We start from the raw sequence: 19,268 nt of genomic DNA, 5'->3' as shown, positions 1-19,268 counted from the left end.
AGATGTCGCGACTTCGTTATGCAGGAAGCCAAGCGAGGGTGATAAGCACGCTGCTCCATTACGAGGCTCGACCCGGTGTAGCCAGACAGACACGAGCCTTTCATGCACGGCGGAGATGACAGCACCCTAGTAACGAAGAATTGGGTCTGGATAGTGGAGCTTCAGAATCTCGGCCCCTCGCGATTTGCGCGCTGGTGAGACTGCCGCCGGATGCTTGACATGACCCGTTAGCTCAGCTGACCGTTGTATCAACATTGTACTCATTGGCGACGCGTCAATAGAGAGCAAACACTCTGCTTGGAAGGGAAAAGAACGACACAGAGCCGACAGCACGCGGGAATGAGCTCGCGCAAAGGACATGCATTAGAGTGTTAGGATACATGGTTGAGCGCAGGGGCATAATAAATATCGTGAAGGATACAAGTACAGTACCCGGATAGTCCAGGCAATTAAAAGTGGGAATGCGTGCGCGATTAGCCACCGAGGCGATGAGCGCGCCGCATAAAACGCAGTCACGCCCGCACCGGCGAGGATGTGAAATGTGTAAGATAGTGCAATGAAGAGGATGAGAGCATGATGATGACGACGAGCGAACGCACGATCGGATTGCTGACGAGCGAATAGATAGTAATAGACGGGAAACGGGGTGGGGGGACGGAGGGAAAGCGCGCGAGAGCAGGGAGAGCGCGGGTAATAGATATTGAGGTGAGCACGTCGTGGGCGTGTTGTACAGTGCGTGGCATGCAGCGTGAGGTGGTCGTCTTCTGGGCGTCGTCTGGGTCGTCGGCGGCGTCGTCATGGCGGCGGGCGGGTGCAGTGGGTGAGTCACCAACGCGATCGGAGGTGATCAGCGCTTGCGGGGTGCGCCCTTGCCTTCATACCAGCTAGAGCAGTGATCGCACCAGGCGGTCTCTGTGCGGACGATCTCCTCCACGTCGGGACCGTAGTACTGCACGGCCGATCATTAGTGGGGGTGAGGCGAGATACGGTGGCGCGCAGCGCACCTTAGCGCACGCGCAGGCTGAACGGGATCGGCCGCAGGCGTGGTGTGCAGAGTGTCGGCAGTTGGGGCGGCCACAGTCAATGACCTCAAGCGTCTTGACCTGGGGGAGGCGGTGAGCAAGGCGATCGCAGCGACTGAGCGGGTGCACACGCACAGCGACGTAGTGGCCACAGCCCTTCTGAATTCCCTGGCTGGGGGACGTGAGCAAGGGCGGGGGCGAGGAGTGGCAAAGGGGCCGTACGTGCGCGCGTTGCACATAGTTGGAGGACGCTGTGAGGCGCGTCGAGATCGATGAGGAGGAGGAGGTGGGCGCGGAGGAGCGGAGGCTCAAAGAACTGCTGAAGCCGGCGAGCCGCCCGTCGGCTTTAAAGGCGCAGGCACGGAGGAGCGCACGTGGCCGGGAAATGACCTCATCCGTACTCTTACCGGCCTCGGCCACGTTTCCATGTCTTCGCCCACGACCCGCTCCCGCACACTATTCTTCCTCTCCTGCCGCCCGAAGCGAAGGCGGGCTCGGCTTTACGAGGATGAGGACGACGAGGACGACGACGAGCGGGGCGGGCTCATCAAGCGACGCGCGGTCGCGCTGGACGTCGACTTGGCTCCGCAGTGGGCAGATACAGCCGACAATGTCGAGACCCTCCTTGCCGGCATACAGACAAAAAGTACGTCTCCATACCTCCGTACTCTCCGCACCACTCACGCGCCCTAGTCGCCATGCTCGACAAGCTGCACGCGAAACACCTATTGCCGGCGTTTGCGGACCGGTCGAAGGAAGAACAGGACATTGACCGCCTCACCAGCGAAATCACCTCTGTGCGTGGCCTTATTCCTCTTCAGGACGCCTTCTCATTGACCCAAGGACTTCCGAGCATGTCATTCTCAAGTGACGCGCGTCGCGCAGCACGCGTTTCCCCCAACCGCAGCGCCCTCGCAGGCCGCGCGGAATGTGCAACGCGCCCTAGCAGCCAAAGTGCAAACGCTGTCCGCAACTTTCCGCAAGAAGCAGCGCAACTATATGCAGAGTACGCTTGTCAACCTGCCTTACGCTTGCCCTGGCTCCTGACGCGTTCATAAGAGCTCCAGAGCCAGAACCTCTCCTCATCCGGCATACCTGGCACTCCGCGCTCGCCAGTCTCGCCTCGGCTCGGCGCGCTAGACCTTGACACCGGCGTGGACGATGACCTCCGCTTCGCTGTACGTGCCGCGACCCATCCGCTTTACGCCCATGTCCCGACCGTCTGACCACGCCCATAGCGCCAAACTCAGCAACAAGCCTTTGCCACCCAGATAGATGAGCCCGATCAGGCATACGCAGAGCGCACGCGGGAGCTCTCCGACATCGCGGACTCTATTGCCCAGCTCGCGGATCTGTTTCGGGAGCTCGAGGGCCTGGTTATCGACCAGGGAACGCTGCTTGACAGCGTTGAGTACAATATCGAGCAGACAGCTGTACACATGGAAGACGCTGTAAAGGAGCTGAATACGGCCGTCAAGTGAGTAGGGGGCTCCCACGATACGCTTCGGTTGTCGAGTTACCCCGTTCGACTGTGGCCGCATGACCCTTCCAACACCTTCCATGCCCTTGCAACTGCATTGCGCATCTTGCATTTGTATCTGCCGCCGTGTGACATTGGTGCAGAAGCTGATTCTTATTGTCAGATACCAGAAACACACCGGCCGACGCGCATGCATATTCCTCCTCATCCTGGTCATCATCGCGCTAGCGACTGCACTGGCTGTACGCCCACGGGGAAGCCACGACGATAGCACACCATCGCAGCCGGTAGAAGGCGGAGGAGGCGGAAGCGAGACGCGGTAACAGTGGACCCTCCCCGGCGAGATCTACATTCTGCCTGCCATGCCTTCTCGTCGACTTGATGGAATTCCATGCGATGGACTAGGATGGACTTCACTCGATGCGATGGATCACTCGTCGATAGGAAGGCGTCCGGCCCGCTTCATACCCGTTTCTTCCATCCTACGCGCGCAGATGGCACTGGTACGCATCTGCTGACTTGCTCTTGCCAAAGTCCACATCGCGATGGAACTTTTAAGGCCGGAGATTGGACTTTTCAAGACCCGCGATTACGCTTCGAGCACGATTATCGACATCGATGCCACCTGGTATGGATCACGGGTGGTCTGAATACCGGGTCATCGGGTAAAGCGTCGAGTACTCGGGATAACATGTAGACGGATCTTGGTTGGGCGCAATTGTACGCGTATGGCAGACATGTTTGCTCTTGATGACGGCTCACGTGCGTGTTCGACTTTGCTTGATCACGTGCTAAGCCATAAGTGCGACGCGTGGCAATCTGAACTTGCGTCTCGCGATTATCGGCAAATGCAATATCCTCAGTAGATGCTGATCTGGAAAATATTGCCCAGCGTTGAGCGGAACGCTTTCGAGGACTCAAGATTGTTGGCTGCCCAACTCGAAATTTTTGACCTGCCAAACAGAATGAAAGCCGCCGTGGCGACTAAACGTGGCGCTTGAGACGCCGGTCTGCATCTTGATCACGACCTTCCCTTCCCCGAGGGCGTCCACGACTCACGACTCTCCCGCCGGCTCCCCGCTATTCTATGCTCATTGACGACTATTCGACATGACCTGTTCAGCTTCTATCTCCCTCGTCTCAGGACTGACGCTCTTGCTCGCCCTCGTATCGCGCGCAGCATGCCAGACGCCGGCCGCCTCGCTCGCTTCATCCTACTCACTCACGACTAGCACTATGCTGCCCTTCCCTACCTCGACAATGGAGTCTGAAGACGCTCAGAAGCTTCTCGTCGCCGACTGGGGCCTCGGAAAGGGCCGCATCCAGGAAGGCGAAACCGCCCTCGCCTTCGTCACCGATCCCTTCCCCGACCATCCTGTGCCTGGCTTCGAGCCCGCCTCCGACACCGCTCCCGTCCTCCGCGTCACCTACTCAGCTGGTAGCTTCTCGCACGACACCGGCGGCGTGCAGTTCTACAACCTCTGGAACAACACGGCCTCTGCGTACGACACGAATGCTACGTCCTCGACATCTTACCTAGCGAGCTCCGACGTCGGCTTTGGCTCGCTCTTGCTCGAATACGAGATCGCCTTTGACGAGACCTTCGACTGGGTGAAGGGCGGGAAGCTCCCTGGGCTGCGAGGCGGGCTGGATTCGACGGGGTGCAGCGGCGGAAATGAGCCTGCGGGTGATGCCTGTTTTTCGACACGGCTCATGTGGCGCAAAGGAGGCGAGGGCGAAGGTGCGTTATGACCTTGATTGACATGTACGATGAGCTGATTATCTTTGCAGTATACGCCTACATGCCGACGACGCAGACGCTCTGCGACGAGGATGAGATCACCTGCAACGATGACTATGGCGTTAGCATTGCCCGCGGCTCCTTCGGCTTCGTGGCTGGAAAGTGCGTCTACATGATATTTTCATCGTTGCGCGCTGTTGATTGCTCGTCAGATGGAATCGGATCGCGCTACTCGTCCAGCTGAACAATCCGCCCGAAGCCTCAAACGGCAATGTGCAGCTGTAGTGCGTTTCGTAAAATCATGCGCCATCGTTTACTGACCCTCCCGCGCGCCAGCTACAACGGCCTCCCAGCCCTCACCCAGCAGAACCTCCGCCTTCGCACCACAGCCGACGTCTTAGCAAACGGCCTGTTCTTCTCGTCCGTCCCCCATCCCCCCTTGACTTTCCCTGTAACTCACAACCCCACCTTCCACAGCACATTCTTCGGCGGCTCGGACGAAACCTGGGCAACACCCAACACCACGCACACCTATTTCCGCAATATCGGGATGTGGGGGTCGGCGGAGGCGTCGACAGGGTCGATCAACAACCATGCGCGGAGGAATGGAGGGCCTGATATAATTGTTGTGCTGGTAGCGATGGGTCTGGCTGCTTCGGTGGCTTGGGTGTGTTGATGGTGGCGAGAGGGGGGCCTTGTGCTGGCGCGGGCTGCTGCGTACACACTTATCTATTCAGCGTCATGACACGACTATTCACTCGTACACTCTAGACTTGTATAGTATCTCACCAAGGACGACTTTTACTGAGGATCTCGAGTTGGCAGCGTGCGAGCCCGTACCTCGCAAGGCGAGGATTGCCAAAATTGGGCATAACGCCGATGGGCTCGCTCTCCTCAGTCGTCTACACTCGTATGCGCGACGGCTGAGATCGCTACGTTGCGTCTGCTCCAGGCATAGGGCGTCCGGTTAACAGCCTCCAAGTTCCGTCGCCCGTCGTTTACTCGCCCTTGTAGAGGGACCCGCGTCTGACTCATCTGCTTGAAGCCGTTTGGCCGAGCTCGACTGAGTCAGCTCAGCTGGCGTCGACAAAGTGAAGCGCACGGCCGCCTGCAACACCTCTCTCGCGGTGATTCCTAGCGATCCGCAGAGCTCCGCCACATCGACCGTGGCAACCGCGCGGCCCAATGTGTCTTGAGGAAGGTCAAGGAGACCAGACGCGAAGGCGAAGAATATGGGCGGATCTCCAGCGCGTCGACAGGGTTTGGGTAAGCGTCGGAGTTTGTCGAGTTGCTTGTGCAGTGTCAGATGCGTTCAGAAAAGAAGAGAAAACGGTACACTCACGTCTTCTTTCAGGCGCGTGGTTGGGTTTCAAACGGGCCAACCCATGCTTGACCTCATCTGCCGTCAATGGCTCGCCCTGTCTGCCGTCGAGTGCGACCCACACGTTCTTGTCGCCGGGAAGCTTTAACGCAAAGAGCAGGGCTCCTTCCTCCGACAGTCGGAGTATGCAGAAGGGTGAGGGAGTAACGTGGTCGAGCCATCTGTCAATCTCTGTGTCCGTGGATGCGACAGTCGTAAGCGGAGATGTCGATCCCGTCAGTTCCTTCTTGCAGCTATAGATCCGAGCACTGAGGGCTCCCCCCGCGGTCCGGTGCTGCAAGAGGAGACTTGTACTTCGAGCATTCGCCCACGAAGGAAGCGCGCCCTGAAAGTTGAACAGTTGTCGCAGCGGAGGCTTTCGTTCGAAGCGCCGCGCAAGAACGAAGGCGAGGCGGAGATAACGAAGTTCGGAAACGTGACTCATTCGTTGGGGGAGCGTGCGCATGTAGTCGAAATCGAAGAAATCGGTGTTGGTGTTTTCGTACCACGACGCGCAGCTGACGAGCATGAAAGGCTCGTCGATAGCGACTCTGGAGGCATCGTGGTCGACGAATCGGCCAAAAGCTGCCGTCACAAGTTGGACGTACTCCACGCCGTACTCGTGCAAGGCAGACGAATCGACGAGGACTCGGAAGAGTGCATGATGGGCGGTTGACCGAACTAGCGAATCTGCATTGACATCAGTAAGCAATTCGGCATGCATAAGCGGGCAGGTTACCTCGCATAGCACCGAGAGATATTGGGCGAAGAAATCTCCTCGCTTGCTCGAGTCTCTCTCCTTCGGCTATCGTCAAATCGTCGGCGTCCCGGGGCGAATATCCTGTCGCGTTTCGTATGTAGTCATTGAGCAACTGATGCGGCTGTGACAATCCGTGTCGAAGATACTGCCCGATGAAGGAAGCCGTGAATCTATGCCTGTTACAAATCGCTGAGCCCGAGCTCGTATTCATGCGGATCATACAAAACGCACCGTCCTCGAAGCCAGCTGCCTAGTCGCTGCAAGAGCCGTTCCCCACTGGCTTTTCGAAGGAAAGGGGGAGGCAAATATCGCGAGACGTACTGCCGATTCGAGTCCACAGCGTCGAATCCACCTGTCGCGGACGTCCATCTGTAACGACCGTGTGCCATTTCAATGGGGTCGTCACGGAAGATGTCTCGCGAAAGGCTTGTTCCTGTGATGACAAGGGCCAGGCCAGCTCGTCCTCGCCACGCCGTGATCAAGCGCTGCAAGTACGGAAGCGAGTCACAGTCCGGAAAGCCATATAAGGAATTGGCGGCGTAATCGTTATGGCCTAACGATTGGGCCTCGTCGAGCACGGCGAAAAGGGGAACAGTGGCGCCTAATCGCTGCCGTATGTCTGCCAGGACAACCTGTAGATGGTGGTCCACATACGCATCTGAAGCGCGAAGAAGGGCGAAGTTGATGTCATGGAATGGGTTGCTTTTCAGTAACGCGAAGGGTTGCAGCTGACAATAAAGCCAGCGTTGCTTGTGTTCGTCGCTGAGTCGCGGGATGGCTAACTCGAGAAAGGCGCGGAATACGAGAACTTGTGCGAGCAGGGTATCCTTATAGCGACGGGTGATAACATTGAGATTATGCCGCAGCGTGTCGTCGTATGAAGGCGTAGAGGGATGCGGGAGCCTGGTCACGTCGGACAAGACGAGACCTTGGGTAGCCACGAAGTCGACGTGCTTACTTCCGAGGCGGCTGGAGTCCACTTTTGCGGTCAGATAGAGCCCCCAGAGTCGACATAGGCCTTCGTAAAGTAATCGAGTTTTTCCTGAACCGGAGGTATTGACGAAAAAGCTAAAGCACGTAAGTACACAGGTTCGCGTATGGTTACAATGGAACGCGTACGTATTCTCATCCCTACTAAAGATGTGGTTGAGTTTCTGTTCAAGTAGATCCGAGGGTATAAGGCGGCCCAGATCATGTAGAACCAACACGGGTTGACCATCGCTGCGAGGTATCTTGAGACTTGCAATATGATTCAGATGGCCAGTATCGTCGCATTGCGGAGTCCACGTGTCAAGCGTGCGTGATCCTCCTACCACTTCTCGTAGGCTTGGGCGGATAGCTTGTAGTATGTCGTCGACTTAACCAGCGATGGCTATATCCCCTTCCGTTGGGCTGTAAGTCGGTGGTGAGACCGAGAAGATGGCATCTAGAAGGTTTCGGTCATACTGTAAGTGTGAGATGATCGATCGAACTTACTCGGGCGAAAAAGTGAAGCATAGTCTTGCTTGGAGTGAGCGTTTTCAAGTAAAACCCGCTTTTCTGCGAATTTACTGAGAACCTCCCGACAAGACCACATCGAAGTGGTACACATCGTTCTCCTGGCAAGCTGCTCTCAATATGCGCGAGAGTAGCTCTGATGCGCTGTCCAAACTGTCCTTTACTGCGTTAGGGGGTATGTGGACCGTGTCCTCGGCAATGCGAGCACTGAAGCCTTCAGAGAACGATAGAGTCATGATAAAGGATGGTGTGCGCGCGGAGGGTCCATGAAGCTGTGAGAAACACCCGACTGCGAATCTTGCGCTAACCCAGGCAGACGGTGGCAGTTGAGAATAGGTTTTGATTAATGTCGAAAGAGGCCGGCCTTGCACACGTGGTCTCCCTTTTTGTGGCGAGGAAGCAGGCGCGGGTTATTCCCGTTGTCAGTAGCGAGGACACGAACATTGCCCTCCTACACATCCCCCCATCGCTGCCATTCCACATGGCTACCACCAACGATACAACACCCGATCTCTCTGATGAGAGGCTCATACTGAACGCTATTCACCCAGCGCGTTCAGCATCACGTGACCTGCCGGGTATCGAGACGCTTTGTTATCGGAATTCGTGAAGGGAAAAGAACAGAAGGACTTCACCCGCTTTCGAGCCACCAGTGCGTCTATACGTTTAGAGAGCAAGGTACACTGACTCAGGAACCCGTGTGCAGTAAAGCGCCTTCTCGTAGGCAACCTTCAACTGAACACCGTCATGTCCATACATCCCACTCGTATGTCGTGAAAGCGCGTGATGCTGGGTATACAAACTATGGACACCAATGCAGATTTCACAGTGATGCATGTACCAACGAATGTATACTACAAGGAGCGCGAGGTCGTGCAAAGGGTGAGCCCCAATAACGTACTGAATGTAGATGCGACAACAAAATTCCCAATAGCCCTTGTGCCCGGCGTCCTGCGACGCTTGCGTGGAATAGTACAGAGCGTGTGCGAGTCAAATCCCGGGCGCGTCGAAGCCCACATGCCCAGTTGAAGTCCCTAGTCCTGGTGTCACCATGAATCCGTCCCCTGCTTGCCCTTCCCTGTCGAATGCGAGTCCTCAACGAATTCCTCCCCGTCGCGGTGCGTGACGGTCTCGAGCCGGATGGCGACGTCAATCGTGCCGGTCGTGTCGATGTCGTGGTTGCGGTTGCCGGACGTCCAGCGCGTGCGGGTGCCGCTGCGTGGGCCGGAGGTGCCTGCGCTGGTGGGCTCGCCGTCGCTGGTGTTGCCGTGCGCGGTGCCCTCGGAGACGCGGATGATGATGAAGGAGAACTGGTTGGAGGTGAGTCTATGTATGCGAGAGGAAACGGTGAAGGATGGGGAAAGGGGGACCGGAAGCGGTGTGGGGAACGGGGAAGAGAATACTTACGACGATCCCAATAACCGGCGTCTCGATGTCAATGCAGATGAAGTTGAGGATGGAGTTGATGGAGAGGAAGACGATGTGCATGATGAGGACCGCGGTGTAGAAGGCGGCGGACTCGAGGAGGACAGTTACCAGACTGTTGACAGCGTCTCGGGCGTCGCCGTTGAGGTATTGCACCGAGCGCCGTACCCACCAAATGCGACCGGCGATGAGCACTGGGCGCAATTGAGTTAGAAAGACGAGGTATTTGATGAATGGGGGTGAAGGCTTACAGGTCGACATGAGGTTGATCACCAGTGTACAAACGCAGAACATCACGTTGGACGAGGTCAACGGACCAGCAAATATGTTGCTTGTCTCCACTGACCCGTACTTCGTGAGCGCCGTCATGAAGTAGATGCCGAATGCTGGAGGGGTTTTCTTCGGTTCATCGCACCTTTGCACCGACGGTTTGACGCACCTATATTTGTCAACCAGGCGATGAACGGTCCAATGATTGCTAGCCAGCGCATTCGCCAGACGACGGAAACACGGTATACCTGCGTGAGATGAGTGCGGTTAAGTACAGAAGGTGGGATGGCTACTTACAATAAAGGCGTCTGAGATGAGGATGGAAAGCACCCAGCAGGCATTGGATGTCATCGCGAGTTTACCGTTGATGGGTCCGCGGTCGATGGTTCCGTCAGGCTTCTGGTTGAAGCGCAGGGCGAAGAGCGTGCGATACATGACTATGATACAGCGCTATTCGGTGCGAGGGAAGGGAATAGGGGTTGTAATCGAACGTGGACGAGGTGGGCGGGAGGAGGGAAGGGGACGGTGTCAGTAGGATTCCAGGACGTACAGGGGACATAACATACCATACTAGTGAAGATGAATAGCGCGACGTGAGTTCCAATGAGATATATGTGCGTTCGCCGATGTCGTTTCCTCCGCCTCCAGAGCACGCGCGAGCACTCGTACGCAACTGCGAGATACGCTCCTGCGAACGATCCATAGGGTCAACATCTACTCTCTATACCCCAGAAAGCAAACGCACCATAGAAAAACGTCGAGAGGAACGCGCTAATGAAGATCGAGTCCACTTCCCTCAGCGGCGCCATGATGGCCGGCGCGCGCTGGGCGCGGGCGCTATGTACAGGTCAGGGGAGGGGGGAGGTCGTTTGCGAGCGCAGAATCCGAGGCAGGGCAGTGAAAAGGCGCCCCTCAGGTCATCGGCGCCCTTATATACGCTATCGTTGCGACGCGCCTCCGGTCTGGGGCAAGCCGCCTACAAATTGATCGGGAAGGAGCTGCCCCTCGCAGCCCGGGCGCCAAATTTGACCGTGTCTTATGCCTCCAGGGGCGGGAGAATATCCAGTGAAAATGCAGCCGCGCGCGCGTGACCTTGCCAATGCCATTTACCGGCGGTTGGTCGAGAGATCGGCGCCCGAGGGAGAGAGAGGAGGGGACGGTGAGTCGAGAGCGCGAGGGCGGGCAGCCTTACCTGCGTGGGAGGAGGTCGCTTTCGACGCTCGATCCCGCTCTGATTGTGGCGCTGACGCCTGCGCATGGGACAACGTGGCACAAACGTTCGCTGCTGCTCATTCGACGCCCAAAGCCTCTGCGGGCGATCTGTCACAAACAAGGAAACAAGTGGGCAGCCCAGTCGAAATCAAGTGCCCAATGACCGCTGAGCGCATCACAGTGATATAGATCTACAGCTGGAATCGTGAACACCGAGAACCTACAGCTGCGGACATCACTGATGGACCTGCCCCATTTGGGGATATCGCCGAGGCGGGCACTTCGCGAGCTCAGACAACCGTGAAAGCCTCACAGAACGGTAGAGCGCCATTGAAAACCCCCGTCTACATACCCGTTTTGTGGGCCCTTCCACCAGCTCGTCATGAAGCGTGCGAAGGGTCCCTAGGTGGCCTAACATACGGTACCTCCAATGGCTCGGGCCACTCTGACCCGCTTCACACGATACTTCGCAGATGGGGGTTTCTCGCCGTGCACTACCGTTCTGTGAAGGAGCTGTATCTTTCCAAGCTCGCCAAGTGCCCGTCTCGGCGATTTTTCCGAATGGGGCAGGTCCATCAGTGATGTCCGCAGCTGTATCAATCACATCCCCATCGGGTGAATCGCACCTCGATATTACACGTTCCATCCGTTCGACTGCTGTGAAGGGCTCCCCCAGCCGCTGCCGCTGCTCCCCCACCCTCGACTGGGGCTTGCTGAGCCTCCTCCCCATCCGCCGCCACCGCCTTGTCGGCTTGGGCTATTGCTCCCGCCCCAGGCACTAGTTGCACCACGCGCAGGGCTCGCCTGCCCCCAGCCGCCACCGCCGCCGGCCGAACCTCCCCATCCACCACCAGCTGCGCCGCCCGCTGCTCCTACCGCGGATGCCTGGAAGCCCTGCACGCCTCCGCCGTCTTCCTCGTCATTGTCCTTCTCCTTCAAGTTGAGCACGACTGTTGCCAGTTTGTTCGTCAATTCGTTGAGCCCCTGTGGAGGTAGGAGATTGATGAGGATGCGAATTGGTAGTCCCGTACCGCTGGCGCGACTCACCCTCATCACGACTTCCTTCGGACCCAAGCTGCCATCGGTTTCGACGTCGATATAGAACCTGGTCGGCTTTGCGTTGTAGTCGAAGACATCGTCCGGCTGCGGCTTCGTCTCCAGCTCCGTGTTCGCCGGGTTCGGTATCCACTCCTCCTCGATGCTCTTCTCGTACCAGTACGTTGTATGCCTCAGCTTGTTGTACGGGTCGTACTCGAAGCCCACAGCCGAGCAAGGCGACCACTTCGAGTGCTCTTTTGCTATGCCCTACGTGGGATCGGTGAGTTCAGGCTCGGTGACAATGATCATAAACCGAGGGACGCACCTTCTTAGCTATGCATCGCACCTTCAGGGCCTGACCTTTGCGAATTCGGGCGATGAGAATAGGTTCGGCGTCCGGTTCGCGATAGGTCACTGGCCAGCCGAACTGTGGGGGCCGGCTCGCCATCTCGTCGCCCTCAGCTCCTGATGGTTGTCCGGGTTGTACATTCTGAACGTCTAGATGCTTGCTCGTTACGTCCATGGACATGTTGTCTTCGGTGCATTTGACGTCCAATACCAACTCGATCGCGCAGTACTGACACCATGACAAGCAGGTACAGTCCTATGGTACGCGAGGCGTCAACAACAGTCCAAACAGGCATGGGCGTGCGACGCACTCTTGTATAACGCATTCCCTCCTCGCAGTTGTCGCTTATGAGAGGCACCATGCCGAGTCGATGGGCGATGAACTCATCGGGAAGAACGGTCGTGTTCGTCTCAAACTCCACAAGGTCGATGGCTGCGCAGCATGGGTCTATGTTCATGACTTTACAGGGAGGAGAAGCGCACCGACGGTAGGGATGTCTGCCATCATAACTCGGCGGAAGGAGTTGGCAAATCTGCGAGTATGTGAGCATGGAGCCGGCAAGATTGGAGAGGCACTACGCACGAGAGGTCAACATTTTCTAGCACGAAGTCTACGCGGTCCTTCTCAAGTGCGCGGATGATGACATTGGGGGGAAGTTCGTCGGTCTGCATCCTTGTTCAAAAAGCGCTAAGCGCGTGCGTGGCTGTATGTTCGTATATGAAGTCTGACGCGACTGAGTGAGTATGGTCAAGAGCAGAGTACAGGGAGGGCGGGCAGGGGATGGGGGGATTGGCGCGCCGCGCTTGCGCGTTTGATGAGGTGAGAGGACAAGGACCGTGGTATATGTGGCGTCGATCGTCGCTCGAAAAGGCAGGTCTTGTTCTTTGTTTCTCGTCCTTAACCAACAAGTGCTCGCCTCGTGCGTTATATCACGCACGAAATCCCTCGAGAGCTCGTCAACGCTAACGAAGTCGTTGTATATGACGCCCGAGACGGTAATGTGAGCTACATTTAGGACTGGTAATGCCTAACCGACTGATCTGTCACCTTGTCTTACGCGTGCAATTCATGCAGACCCGGAAGCGCGGATGTGACCAGGATGACAAGCACCCCGACCTAGTACGCTCAGGCCAGCCTCACATAGCAGTTTATGGTCACAGTATGCAGTAACACTCGTCCAGACAAGCGTTCCTATTCAGCGAAACCAAGGGGGACAATGAAGCTCTGGCGACTCATCAAGCACATTTAATCATCTGAAATCCCGACAGTGTACTGTACTTTGCGACTTTCTCTGGACTTTCTGGGAGCTCTCCTTGATGTCAACTTGAATAACTCGACTTGATCCTCCTCGACACTGTACCTCTGAAGGCCAGGACGCTCAAGTCTGATGTTCATCCATAACCCGACCTTTACGGCGAATGCGAACCTATCTCAGGCTTGGTAAACTGTGACCCATCTCGGTTACCCAGTCCGTGGGTCTCTCATCGAGGAATGCCTTCATGCCCGACGTCGGAACCACCGAGGGACACCTAGCCCCGTCTCTAACCGTATAAAAGGGCACCTGCGTCGACGACTTTCTCCAGCAACATCTCCTGCTCTCGCTCTCTCAAGCACTTCTCAGCATCTTTAGCTCTCAACAGAATGACCCAGACCAAGCCTCTCGTCGTCGTCTTCGGTGCCACCGGAGAGACCGGCCAGTCCATCGTCCAAGGTCTCCTGCGCAGTGATGCTTTCGTAAGTGCTTCCCCCTCCCCTAAACCCATCAAGCAGCTCACTCGCAACCCCATAGCGCGTCGTCGCCGTCGTCCGCGACCACACCAAATCTACCGCTGTTCAGGTCGCTGGATGGGGCGCTACGCTCGTTACGGCCGACCTCGAGGACGTGACGCAGGAGCGGCTGCAGGAGGTCCTCAAGGGCGCCGACATCGTCATATCGACCGTGCCGCCGCCGCTCTTGGAGGCGCAAACGAAGGTTGTCGACGCGGCGAAGGCCGTTGGCGTCAAGCGCTTCGTACCCGACGACTTCGGCACCGAGGCGCCCAAGGGCGTGCTGCGTCTGCATGATAGGGTAAGTGTAGTCCTTCCCGTCCTTGGGTGGTTTCGTGACTGAATATCGTCCGCCCACAGAAGCTCGCCATCCGCGACTACATCAAGGCCTCTGGCGTTCCCTACACCTTCATCGAGGTCGGCTGGTGGAAGCAGCTCTTCATCCCCTTCCCGCCCAGCCTTACCGGCACCGTGCCCGATGTGACACGCCAGTTCCCGGGCAAGGGCAACGCGCCCGTCGCGGTCACCGATCTGCACCACATCGGCACCTACGTCGCGCGCGTCCTGCAAGACGAGCGCACGCTCAACCAACGCGTGTTCATCTGGGAGGACGAGGCGACGCTGGACGAGGCGTGGAAGATTGCGGAGAAGACGTTTGGGGAGGAGATCTTGAAGCTTAAGAAGGTGGTGCGTGCAGTTTCATTCGTTTCCCAAGGATGTAGCAAAGATCTAAGACAACAAATCCAACAGATTTCCGAGGAAATCTTCCTCCAGAACCTTGCCGCCATCCGCGCCAGCACCCCTCCCGACGCGCCCTACAGCGTCGTCCTCAGCTCAGTCGAGTACGCGAACTCACTGTACATCCGCGGCGACAACAAGTCGGAAAAGGCCAAAGCGTCGGGCGCGCTGCTGTTCAAGGAGCTTTATCCCGATGTGAAGACGCAGACCTACAAGGACTTCGCAGAGGCGTTCTACAAGGCGCCATATGTGCCGTATGCGGAGTCGGGCAAGTACTAGGGGACGTTTACTCCCAAAGTGGACGTGAAGACAATCGTACAAAGTAGCGGCTTAGATTTGTACAAGTGATGTTTTGTGAATGAGAAAGTCTCATGCATGCGGAAGCTCCGGACGTCAGAGCAATAATGGTACGGTCGTCCGATAACTTATTTACAGGGTAAGCTGCGTTTTGAAACATCGTCGATATCAGCATCGAGGAGAGCGCGAGCCGCTTTTTGTGCGCCTCCTCGGAGGCAAGGCTTCGTTGTCGTTGACATTCGACAATGATGCGGGCTGGTTTTCCTTGTCTTCCCTCACCTCCTCTGCCCGCAATCCCAGCGTTGAACGAGAGGGTTTGACCCCAAGAGGCGACGGCGTATTCTCCTGAGGCTGGTCCGCAACTGACAGCGCAGCCAGCCGGCGATGTACATCAACCACCAGCGCCGCCGTGTCCAACATCTGGGGACTAGCGCCCGTCGAGACCTCCATGTTCGGTGTCGCTGCAGGTGGGGAAGGGGACTCGACAGGGCCTCCCAGGTCGTCGTCGCTATCCTCGCTATCGTCAACGTCTTGCACGATGATCCGCAACAGGGCGCCCTCCGTCAGCTCTTCGGAGTCCGCGTCGGAGACCACATCGTGCAGCGATTCGAGGTCATCGTCGCCCTCCACATCGTCAGGCAGCACCACGTCAAGCTCTTCCCACATCCAATACGGGTCCGCCGGCCTATCCATCCGGTCCAACAAGGAGGTTAACGACACCACCTCGTCGTCCTCGCCCGAGAAGCTCTCACTAATCTGCAAGAACATCTCCTGCATCTCGCAGTATATCGCCCCGTCGAAGCTCTCCACCGACAGCTGCTTGAACGGGATGTCGACCGAGTCCGGGTTGGCAATCGCGTCCGGATCCTCCTCCTCCATCTGCACCGAGCGGTGCGCGTCGCCCATGGCGAGAAACAGATCAACGAGCTTGAGCATCGACGACCCTTCGCCGTGAGCACGCTTGAGGATCATATCTACGCGCGCGAGTTCGAGCCGGCTGCCCATCATGAGGTCCTCGCGCTCCTGCGACCCGCGCTCATTAACGAAGATGAGATTTCGATATTGCGTTTGCCACCAGAGCCACTTCGACATCGTCTCCGGGTCTGTATCCTCCAAGACCTTCACCGAGACGTACCCCAGGGCGAAGTCGAGGGCCATCCAGAGGAGGGACTCCCCATCGTGGTAGAAGTTGTATGAGAAGTGGTTGGCGGCGAGGAGGGTGTCTGGCTCATCATCGTCATAAAAGAGGTGGCTGCCTGCTTGGACCTCGACCGCCATGTAGAAGTCGGTACCCTATGCGAACGTAAGCCTACGGATATATGGTGTACTAGGCAAACTCACAGTCCGTAGGTCCTCTGGCGCGATCTCGCTGTAGTCCTTCGAGTACTCGAAGTCTGTGATCTTGACCGAGTAGCACGCGGAGAGATCCTCGCTCGTAGGTAGGGCAAGTCGTCCAGGGCGTGCATGGAGAAGAAAATTGCCAGGACTAATGTCCCTGTGGACGGTCTCCGCACGTAGCATGAATGCCAATACTGCAGAGTCGGTCAGAGGTATGTTGGACGAAATCAGCAAGAAACGCACTCTTGGAAGCCTCCCCCATAGCGAAGAAATACAGTCTTGGGCTCCTGACGCAATACAAATCCTGGCACACCTCGCCGTACAGCGTCCGTCTCCTGTTCCGGGGGACGATGTCCAACTGTCGGTCAGGATAGGGGGAGCACCAGCACAGATCGAACGCCACATCGCCGTCGGCCAGTACCGACACGAAGAAGCTCTCACAGATCGCAACCTCCTTCGCGTTACGAGCCTTTCGCTTCATTTTCGCCAGGATGTGATTCCGCGCGGCCAACTCATTGGGCTGGTCGAAGCGCTGAAAGAAGTCGCGAAGCACGCGGCTGGCGGTGACGTCTGAGACTATGGACAATCCGTCACCCTCGACCGCAGGGCGCACAAGATAGACGGCCATCGAGCGATGGTGGAGCTGCGCGGTGGCTGCGGCTTCGTGGAGGACACCGATGGTTTGGTACGTGCGCTGAACGTCCTCGCCAGTATGTTGAATGCGGAACTGATACTGCGGAGAGCCATCGGCATCGACAACACGAGTGACAGACGGGTCGAAGCCAATCTGCTTCGGCTCAGCGTACGCGGCAAAGAGGACGAAGTGGATGAAGTCGGTGTACGACTGAGGGTGGGGTTAGTATGCTGGGCACGGTTCAATGACATAGAACGCACCGAGTTGATGTCGAACGAGATACTGCAAATCGTGTGGGAGCGAGAGTGGAACCACAATCGCGCCCAGGTGTTCTCGATGGTAATCGAGATGTGGAAAGCCCGCCTGCGGTCGTTGTAGAGGATGAAGCTCGCAGCTGCCACCGTACTGTGGTAGTTCTAAGGTTCTGTCAGTATGCCAGCCTTGCGAGAACGGCACGCCACTCACTTGCATCCGCGTCCGCTCGTCCATGTTAGGATCCCAGTGCATCGTGATCCCGAGATCAGCAGCGTATACGCGCCCTCGGCGGCGGTCGCACAAGCCATAGACTCGCTTGTCCGTCGCACTACCAGGCTGGGTCCCGCGCGGGCCAGCCTTGCGTAGGATGGTGAAGCCATCGATGGAGATGCGCGGTGGATCCCCCGCTTCAAAGTACGCTTCCCCATTGTATCGGCACTCAAAGTTAGCCGTCCGCTTGTCGGGTCCAAAACGCTCGGGAACCTTGTCCTCCGCAGCAAGGACGATTGCCTGGAGGGTCTCCTCCATACCCAGCCAGATGTCCTTTGCGTTGCGCCCTCCTTTGCCCGTGAGTGCAGCCCAGCCATCCTCGGTGAGCACACCCTGCATCATGAGGCGCGACTCGATGATGCCCATGTTGAGCTGACTAGGGAACCGCCACTCAGAACGCCGCATGTATGTGTCCTTGAACTCTTGCAACGAGCACCGCTCTACTCGCCGTTCCATCGCGACTGACATCGAGCCTGCGCAGAGACGGTCAGTCACGAAGGAGGTGGCCGAGACACCCAGACGTACCTGACTTCGGGGGGAGCGGGCGTGGGGAGAACCTTGAGACGAAGGTGGCGGCGCAGGAAAGGGATGCAAAGAGCAAAGAGCACAGACCGCTGCGCCCAAAAGAGTAATGCTTTCTGGAGGTCCTTGCACAACGTTGCAGTCACGGGACTAGACCGTGACCGCGTCTTGACTTCAACCGTCGCGTGGACAGTAATGGCCACAGGTGGAGGGTGGCCGGGAACGACGGGAAGGCCGTCGAGGTAGGGATGTGGCTGTTATGTGGCCTGTACACACAAGTCGTGAGTCGAAGGCAAAGAACACGCATGGACACAAGCTCACAACGTTCATTGAGGATTCTTCAGTCGATGGTCTTGTCTTTCGCCTGTGCCACGGGATTTGATGCATTTACAAGCTGCATGCATGTTGGTGGCACCCCGGACGACAGTGACAAAGCGCTGCACGAAACCTGTCCGACCATTCGATATGGGCATAATTGCATCATGTCGAGCAGGTAAGTCGCAGTGACGCTGCTAAGTATCAGCATTGACCATCATCGAGTCTCGCTCTCACCTGGTGTGTGGATGCTGCTGCATCCAAGGGACAAATCGCTCTGGCAAGGGCGGGCAGTCAGGCCTGACAATTTATGACCGAAAGCGGCCGGCCATCTGCAAATGTAGGTCAGCTATGTGAAGGCTAATGGGAATATATGCAACGCTCACGAGCTCCTTCAGCAACAACGGCCGACCGCAAGCATGTCGCCGGCCGGGGGTAATTCCTGTCGTCGAAGAGGGCAGGCTCAATATCTCTGACTTGGGCTGTCATCATTGTGGATGCCTCTCTTCTCATAAGCTGTGTGACAGTGTTGGAATCCCACTACCGTCGCGAGAACCGCAAAGGGGTAGGGAAGGGGGCGAGATCATCCCAGCTCGCGGGACATCGACGAAACGCTTGTCTTCTTGGTGTCTTTCCCGCGGGCAAGCAGCACGATCGTCCAAAGGAAGCAACACGAATCGGGGAGAGTTCAGTGCGCGAGCATTTAGCCAGCATTCAGCAAGGATGTCAACTGCTACGTGGGCGGCAACATCAGACAGGTGCCCTTCAACGAGCATTTCTCTACGCACCATTGCAGTGTTCTACCGGTTCACGCGTTCGCTCACTGTGCACCCTTGAGGATGCCTGCCTGCACCACATCTCAGCCGTCTTTGGGTCCCTTTCAATGGGTACGTCCCGACCGAGGGCGCAATCGCTATCCAGAGGGCCGATCCATTCGTGTCTTCAGATATGAGACAGCAATATCATTTGCAAGCCACA

General features: G+C 57.2%; 10 protein-coding genes across 10 annotated transcripts; 4 read left to right on the top strand and 6 right to left on the bottom strand.

Annotated features, from left to right (window-relative positions):
• Positions 1 to 238: 238 nt before the first annotated feature.
• Positions 239 to 1,051, bottom strand: SCHCODRAFT_02370383 (uncharacterized protein). The gene has a single exon (XM_050342498.1). The coding sequence runs from the start codon at positions 797 to 799 to the stop codon at positions 275 to 277; it is 525 nt and encodes a 174-aa protein (XP_050198882.1). The 5' UTR covers positions 800 to 1,051; the 3' UTR covers positions 239 to 274.
• Positions 848 to 1,261, bottom strand: SCHCODRAFT_02703911 (uncharacterized protein; the record flags this gene model as incomplete). Its single annotated transcript, XM_003029375.2, has 4 exons — positions 848 to 949; positions 1,005 to 1,103; positions 1,158 to 1,194; positions 1,245 to 1,261. 4 exons carry the CDS (start codon positions 1,259 to 1,261, stop codon positions 848 to 850), a joined length of 255 nt encoding a protein of 84 aa, XP_003029421.1.
• A 191-nt stretch (positions 1,262 to 1,452) lies between these two features.
• Positions 1,453 to 3,269, top strand: SCHCODRAFT_02634874 (t-SNARE). Its single transcript, XM_050345833.1, has 6 exons — positions 1,453 to 1,668; positions 1,716 to 1,819; positions 1,866 to 2,028; positions 2,082 to 2,200; positions 2,261 to 2,499; positions 2,666 to 3,269. Exons 2-6 carry the CDS (start codon positions 1,721 to 1,723, stop codon positions 2,823 to 2,825), a joined length of 780 nt encoding a protein of 259 aa, XP_050198881.1. The 5' UTR covers positions 1,453 to 1,668; positions 1,716 to 1,720; the 3' UTR covers positions 2,826 to 3,269.
• Positions 3,270 to 3,738: 469 nt separating this feature from the next.
• SCHCODRAFT_02586108 (polysaccharide lyase family 14 protein) lies at positions 3,739 to 4,919 on the top strand (the record flags this gene model as incomplete). The annotated part of the gene is made up of 6 exons (XM_003029771.2): positions 3,739 to 4,004; positions 4,047 to 4,243; positions 4,294 to 4,405; positions 4,456 to 4,527; positions 4,580 to 4,663; positions 4,721 to 4,919. 6 exons carry the CDS (start codon positions 3,739 to 3,741, stop codon positions 4,917 to 4,919), a joined length of 930 nt encoding a protein of 309 aa, XP_003029817.1.
• Positions 4,920 to 5,331: 412 nt separating this feature from the next.
• SCHCODRAFT_01191785 (uncharacterized protein) lies at positions 5,332 to 8,096 on the bottom strand (the record flags this gene model as incomplete). The annotated part of the gene is made up of 6 exons (XM_003029374.3): positions 5,332 to 5,534; positions 5,586 to 6,293; positions 6,343 to 6,539; positions 6,595 to 7,431; positions 7,483 to 7,602; positions 7,915 to 8,096. 6 exons carry the CDS (start codon positions 8,094 to 8,096, stop codon positions 5,446 to 5,448), a joined length of 2,133 nt encoding a protein of 710 aa, XP_003029420.1. The 3' UTR covers positions 5,332 to 5,445.
• A 474-nt stretch (positions 8,097 to 8,570) lies between these two features.
• On the bottom strand, positions 8,571 to 10,769 carry SCHCODRAFT_02586104 (uncharacterized protein). The gene is made up of 7 exons (XM_003029373.3): positions 10,301 to 10,769; positions 10,122 to 10,243; positions 9,853 to 10,005; positions 9,725 to 9,803; positions 9,537 to 9,671; positions 9,268 to 9,479; positions 8,571 to 9,170 (listed from the first exon to the last, which is right to left on the bottom strand). Exons 1-7 carry the CDS (start codon positions 10,362 to 10,364, stop codon positions 8,907 to 8,909), a joined length of 1,029 nt encoding a protein of 342 aa, XP_003029419.1. The 5' UTR covers positions 10,365 to 10,769; the 3' UTR covers positions 8,571 to 8,906.
• SCHCODRAFT_02370304 (uncharacterized protein) lies at positions 10,479 to 11,178 on the top strand. Its single transcript, XM_050342497.1, has one exon. It carries the CDS (start codon positions 10,594 to 10,596, stop codon positions 10,954 to 10,956), a length of 363 nt encoding a protein of 120 aa, XP_050198880.1. The 5' UTR covers positions 10,479 to 10,593; the 3' UTR covers positions 10,957 to 11,178.
• SCHCODRAFT_02691301 (RBP11-like subunits of RNA polymerase) lies at positions 10,989 to 12,992 on the bottom strand. Its single transcript, XM_003029372.2, has 6 exons — positions 12,737 to 12,992; positions 12,637 to 12,686; positions 12,465 to 12,586; positions 12,131 to 12,409; positions 11,815 to 12,072; positions 10,989 to 11,751 (listed from the first exon to the last, which is right to left on the bottom strand). Exons 1-6 carry the CDS (start codon positions 12,823 to 12,825, stop codon positions 11,401 to 11,403), a joined length of 1,149 nt encoding a protein of 382 aa, XP_003029418.2. The 5' UTR covers positions 12,826 to 12,992; the 3' UTR covers positions 10,989 to 11,400.
• Positions 12,993 to 13,795: 803 nt separating this feature from the next.
• Positions 13,796 to 14,938, top strand: SCHCODRAFT_02670526 (NAD(P)-binding protein; the record flags this gene model as incomplete). Its single annotated transcript, XM_050346618.1, has 4 exons — positions 13,796 to 13,888; positions 13,944 to 14,222; positions 14,282 to 14,608; positions 14,672 to 14,938. The coding sequence occupies 4 exons, from the start codon at positions 13,796 to 13,798 to the stop codon at positions 14,936 to 14,938; spliced, it is 966 nt and encodes a 321-aa protein (XP_050198879.1).
• On the bottom strand, positions 14,671 to 18,305 carry SCHCODRAFT_02739614 (uncharacterized protein; the record flags this gene model as incomplete). Its single annotated transcript, XM_003029371.3, has 8 exons — positions 14,671 to 16,249; positions 16,298 to 16,488; positions 16,538 to 17,138; positions 17,189 to 17,344; positions 17,394 to 17,825; positions 17,890 to 17,926; positions 17,979 to 18,229; positions 18,297 to 18,305. 8 exons carry the CDS (start codon positions 18,303 to 18,305, stop codon positions 15,125 to 15,127), a joined length of 2,802 nt encoding a protein of 933 aa, XP_003029417.1. The 3' UTR covers positions 14,671 to 15,124.
• Between the last annotated feature and the right edge of the window lie 963 nt (positions 18,306 to 19,268).

This window comes from Schizophyllum commune, assembly GCF_000143185.2.
Source record: "Schizophyllum commune H4-8 unplaced genomic scaffold SCHCOscaffold_9, whole genome shotgun sequence".
Lineage (NCBI taxonomy): Eukaryota > Fungi > Basidiomycota > Agaricomycetes > Agaricales > Schizophyllaceae > Schizophyllum > Schizophyllum commune.
This window is presented reverse-complemented; position numbering and strand designations above follow the sequence as displayed.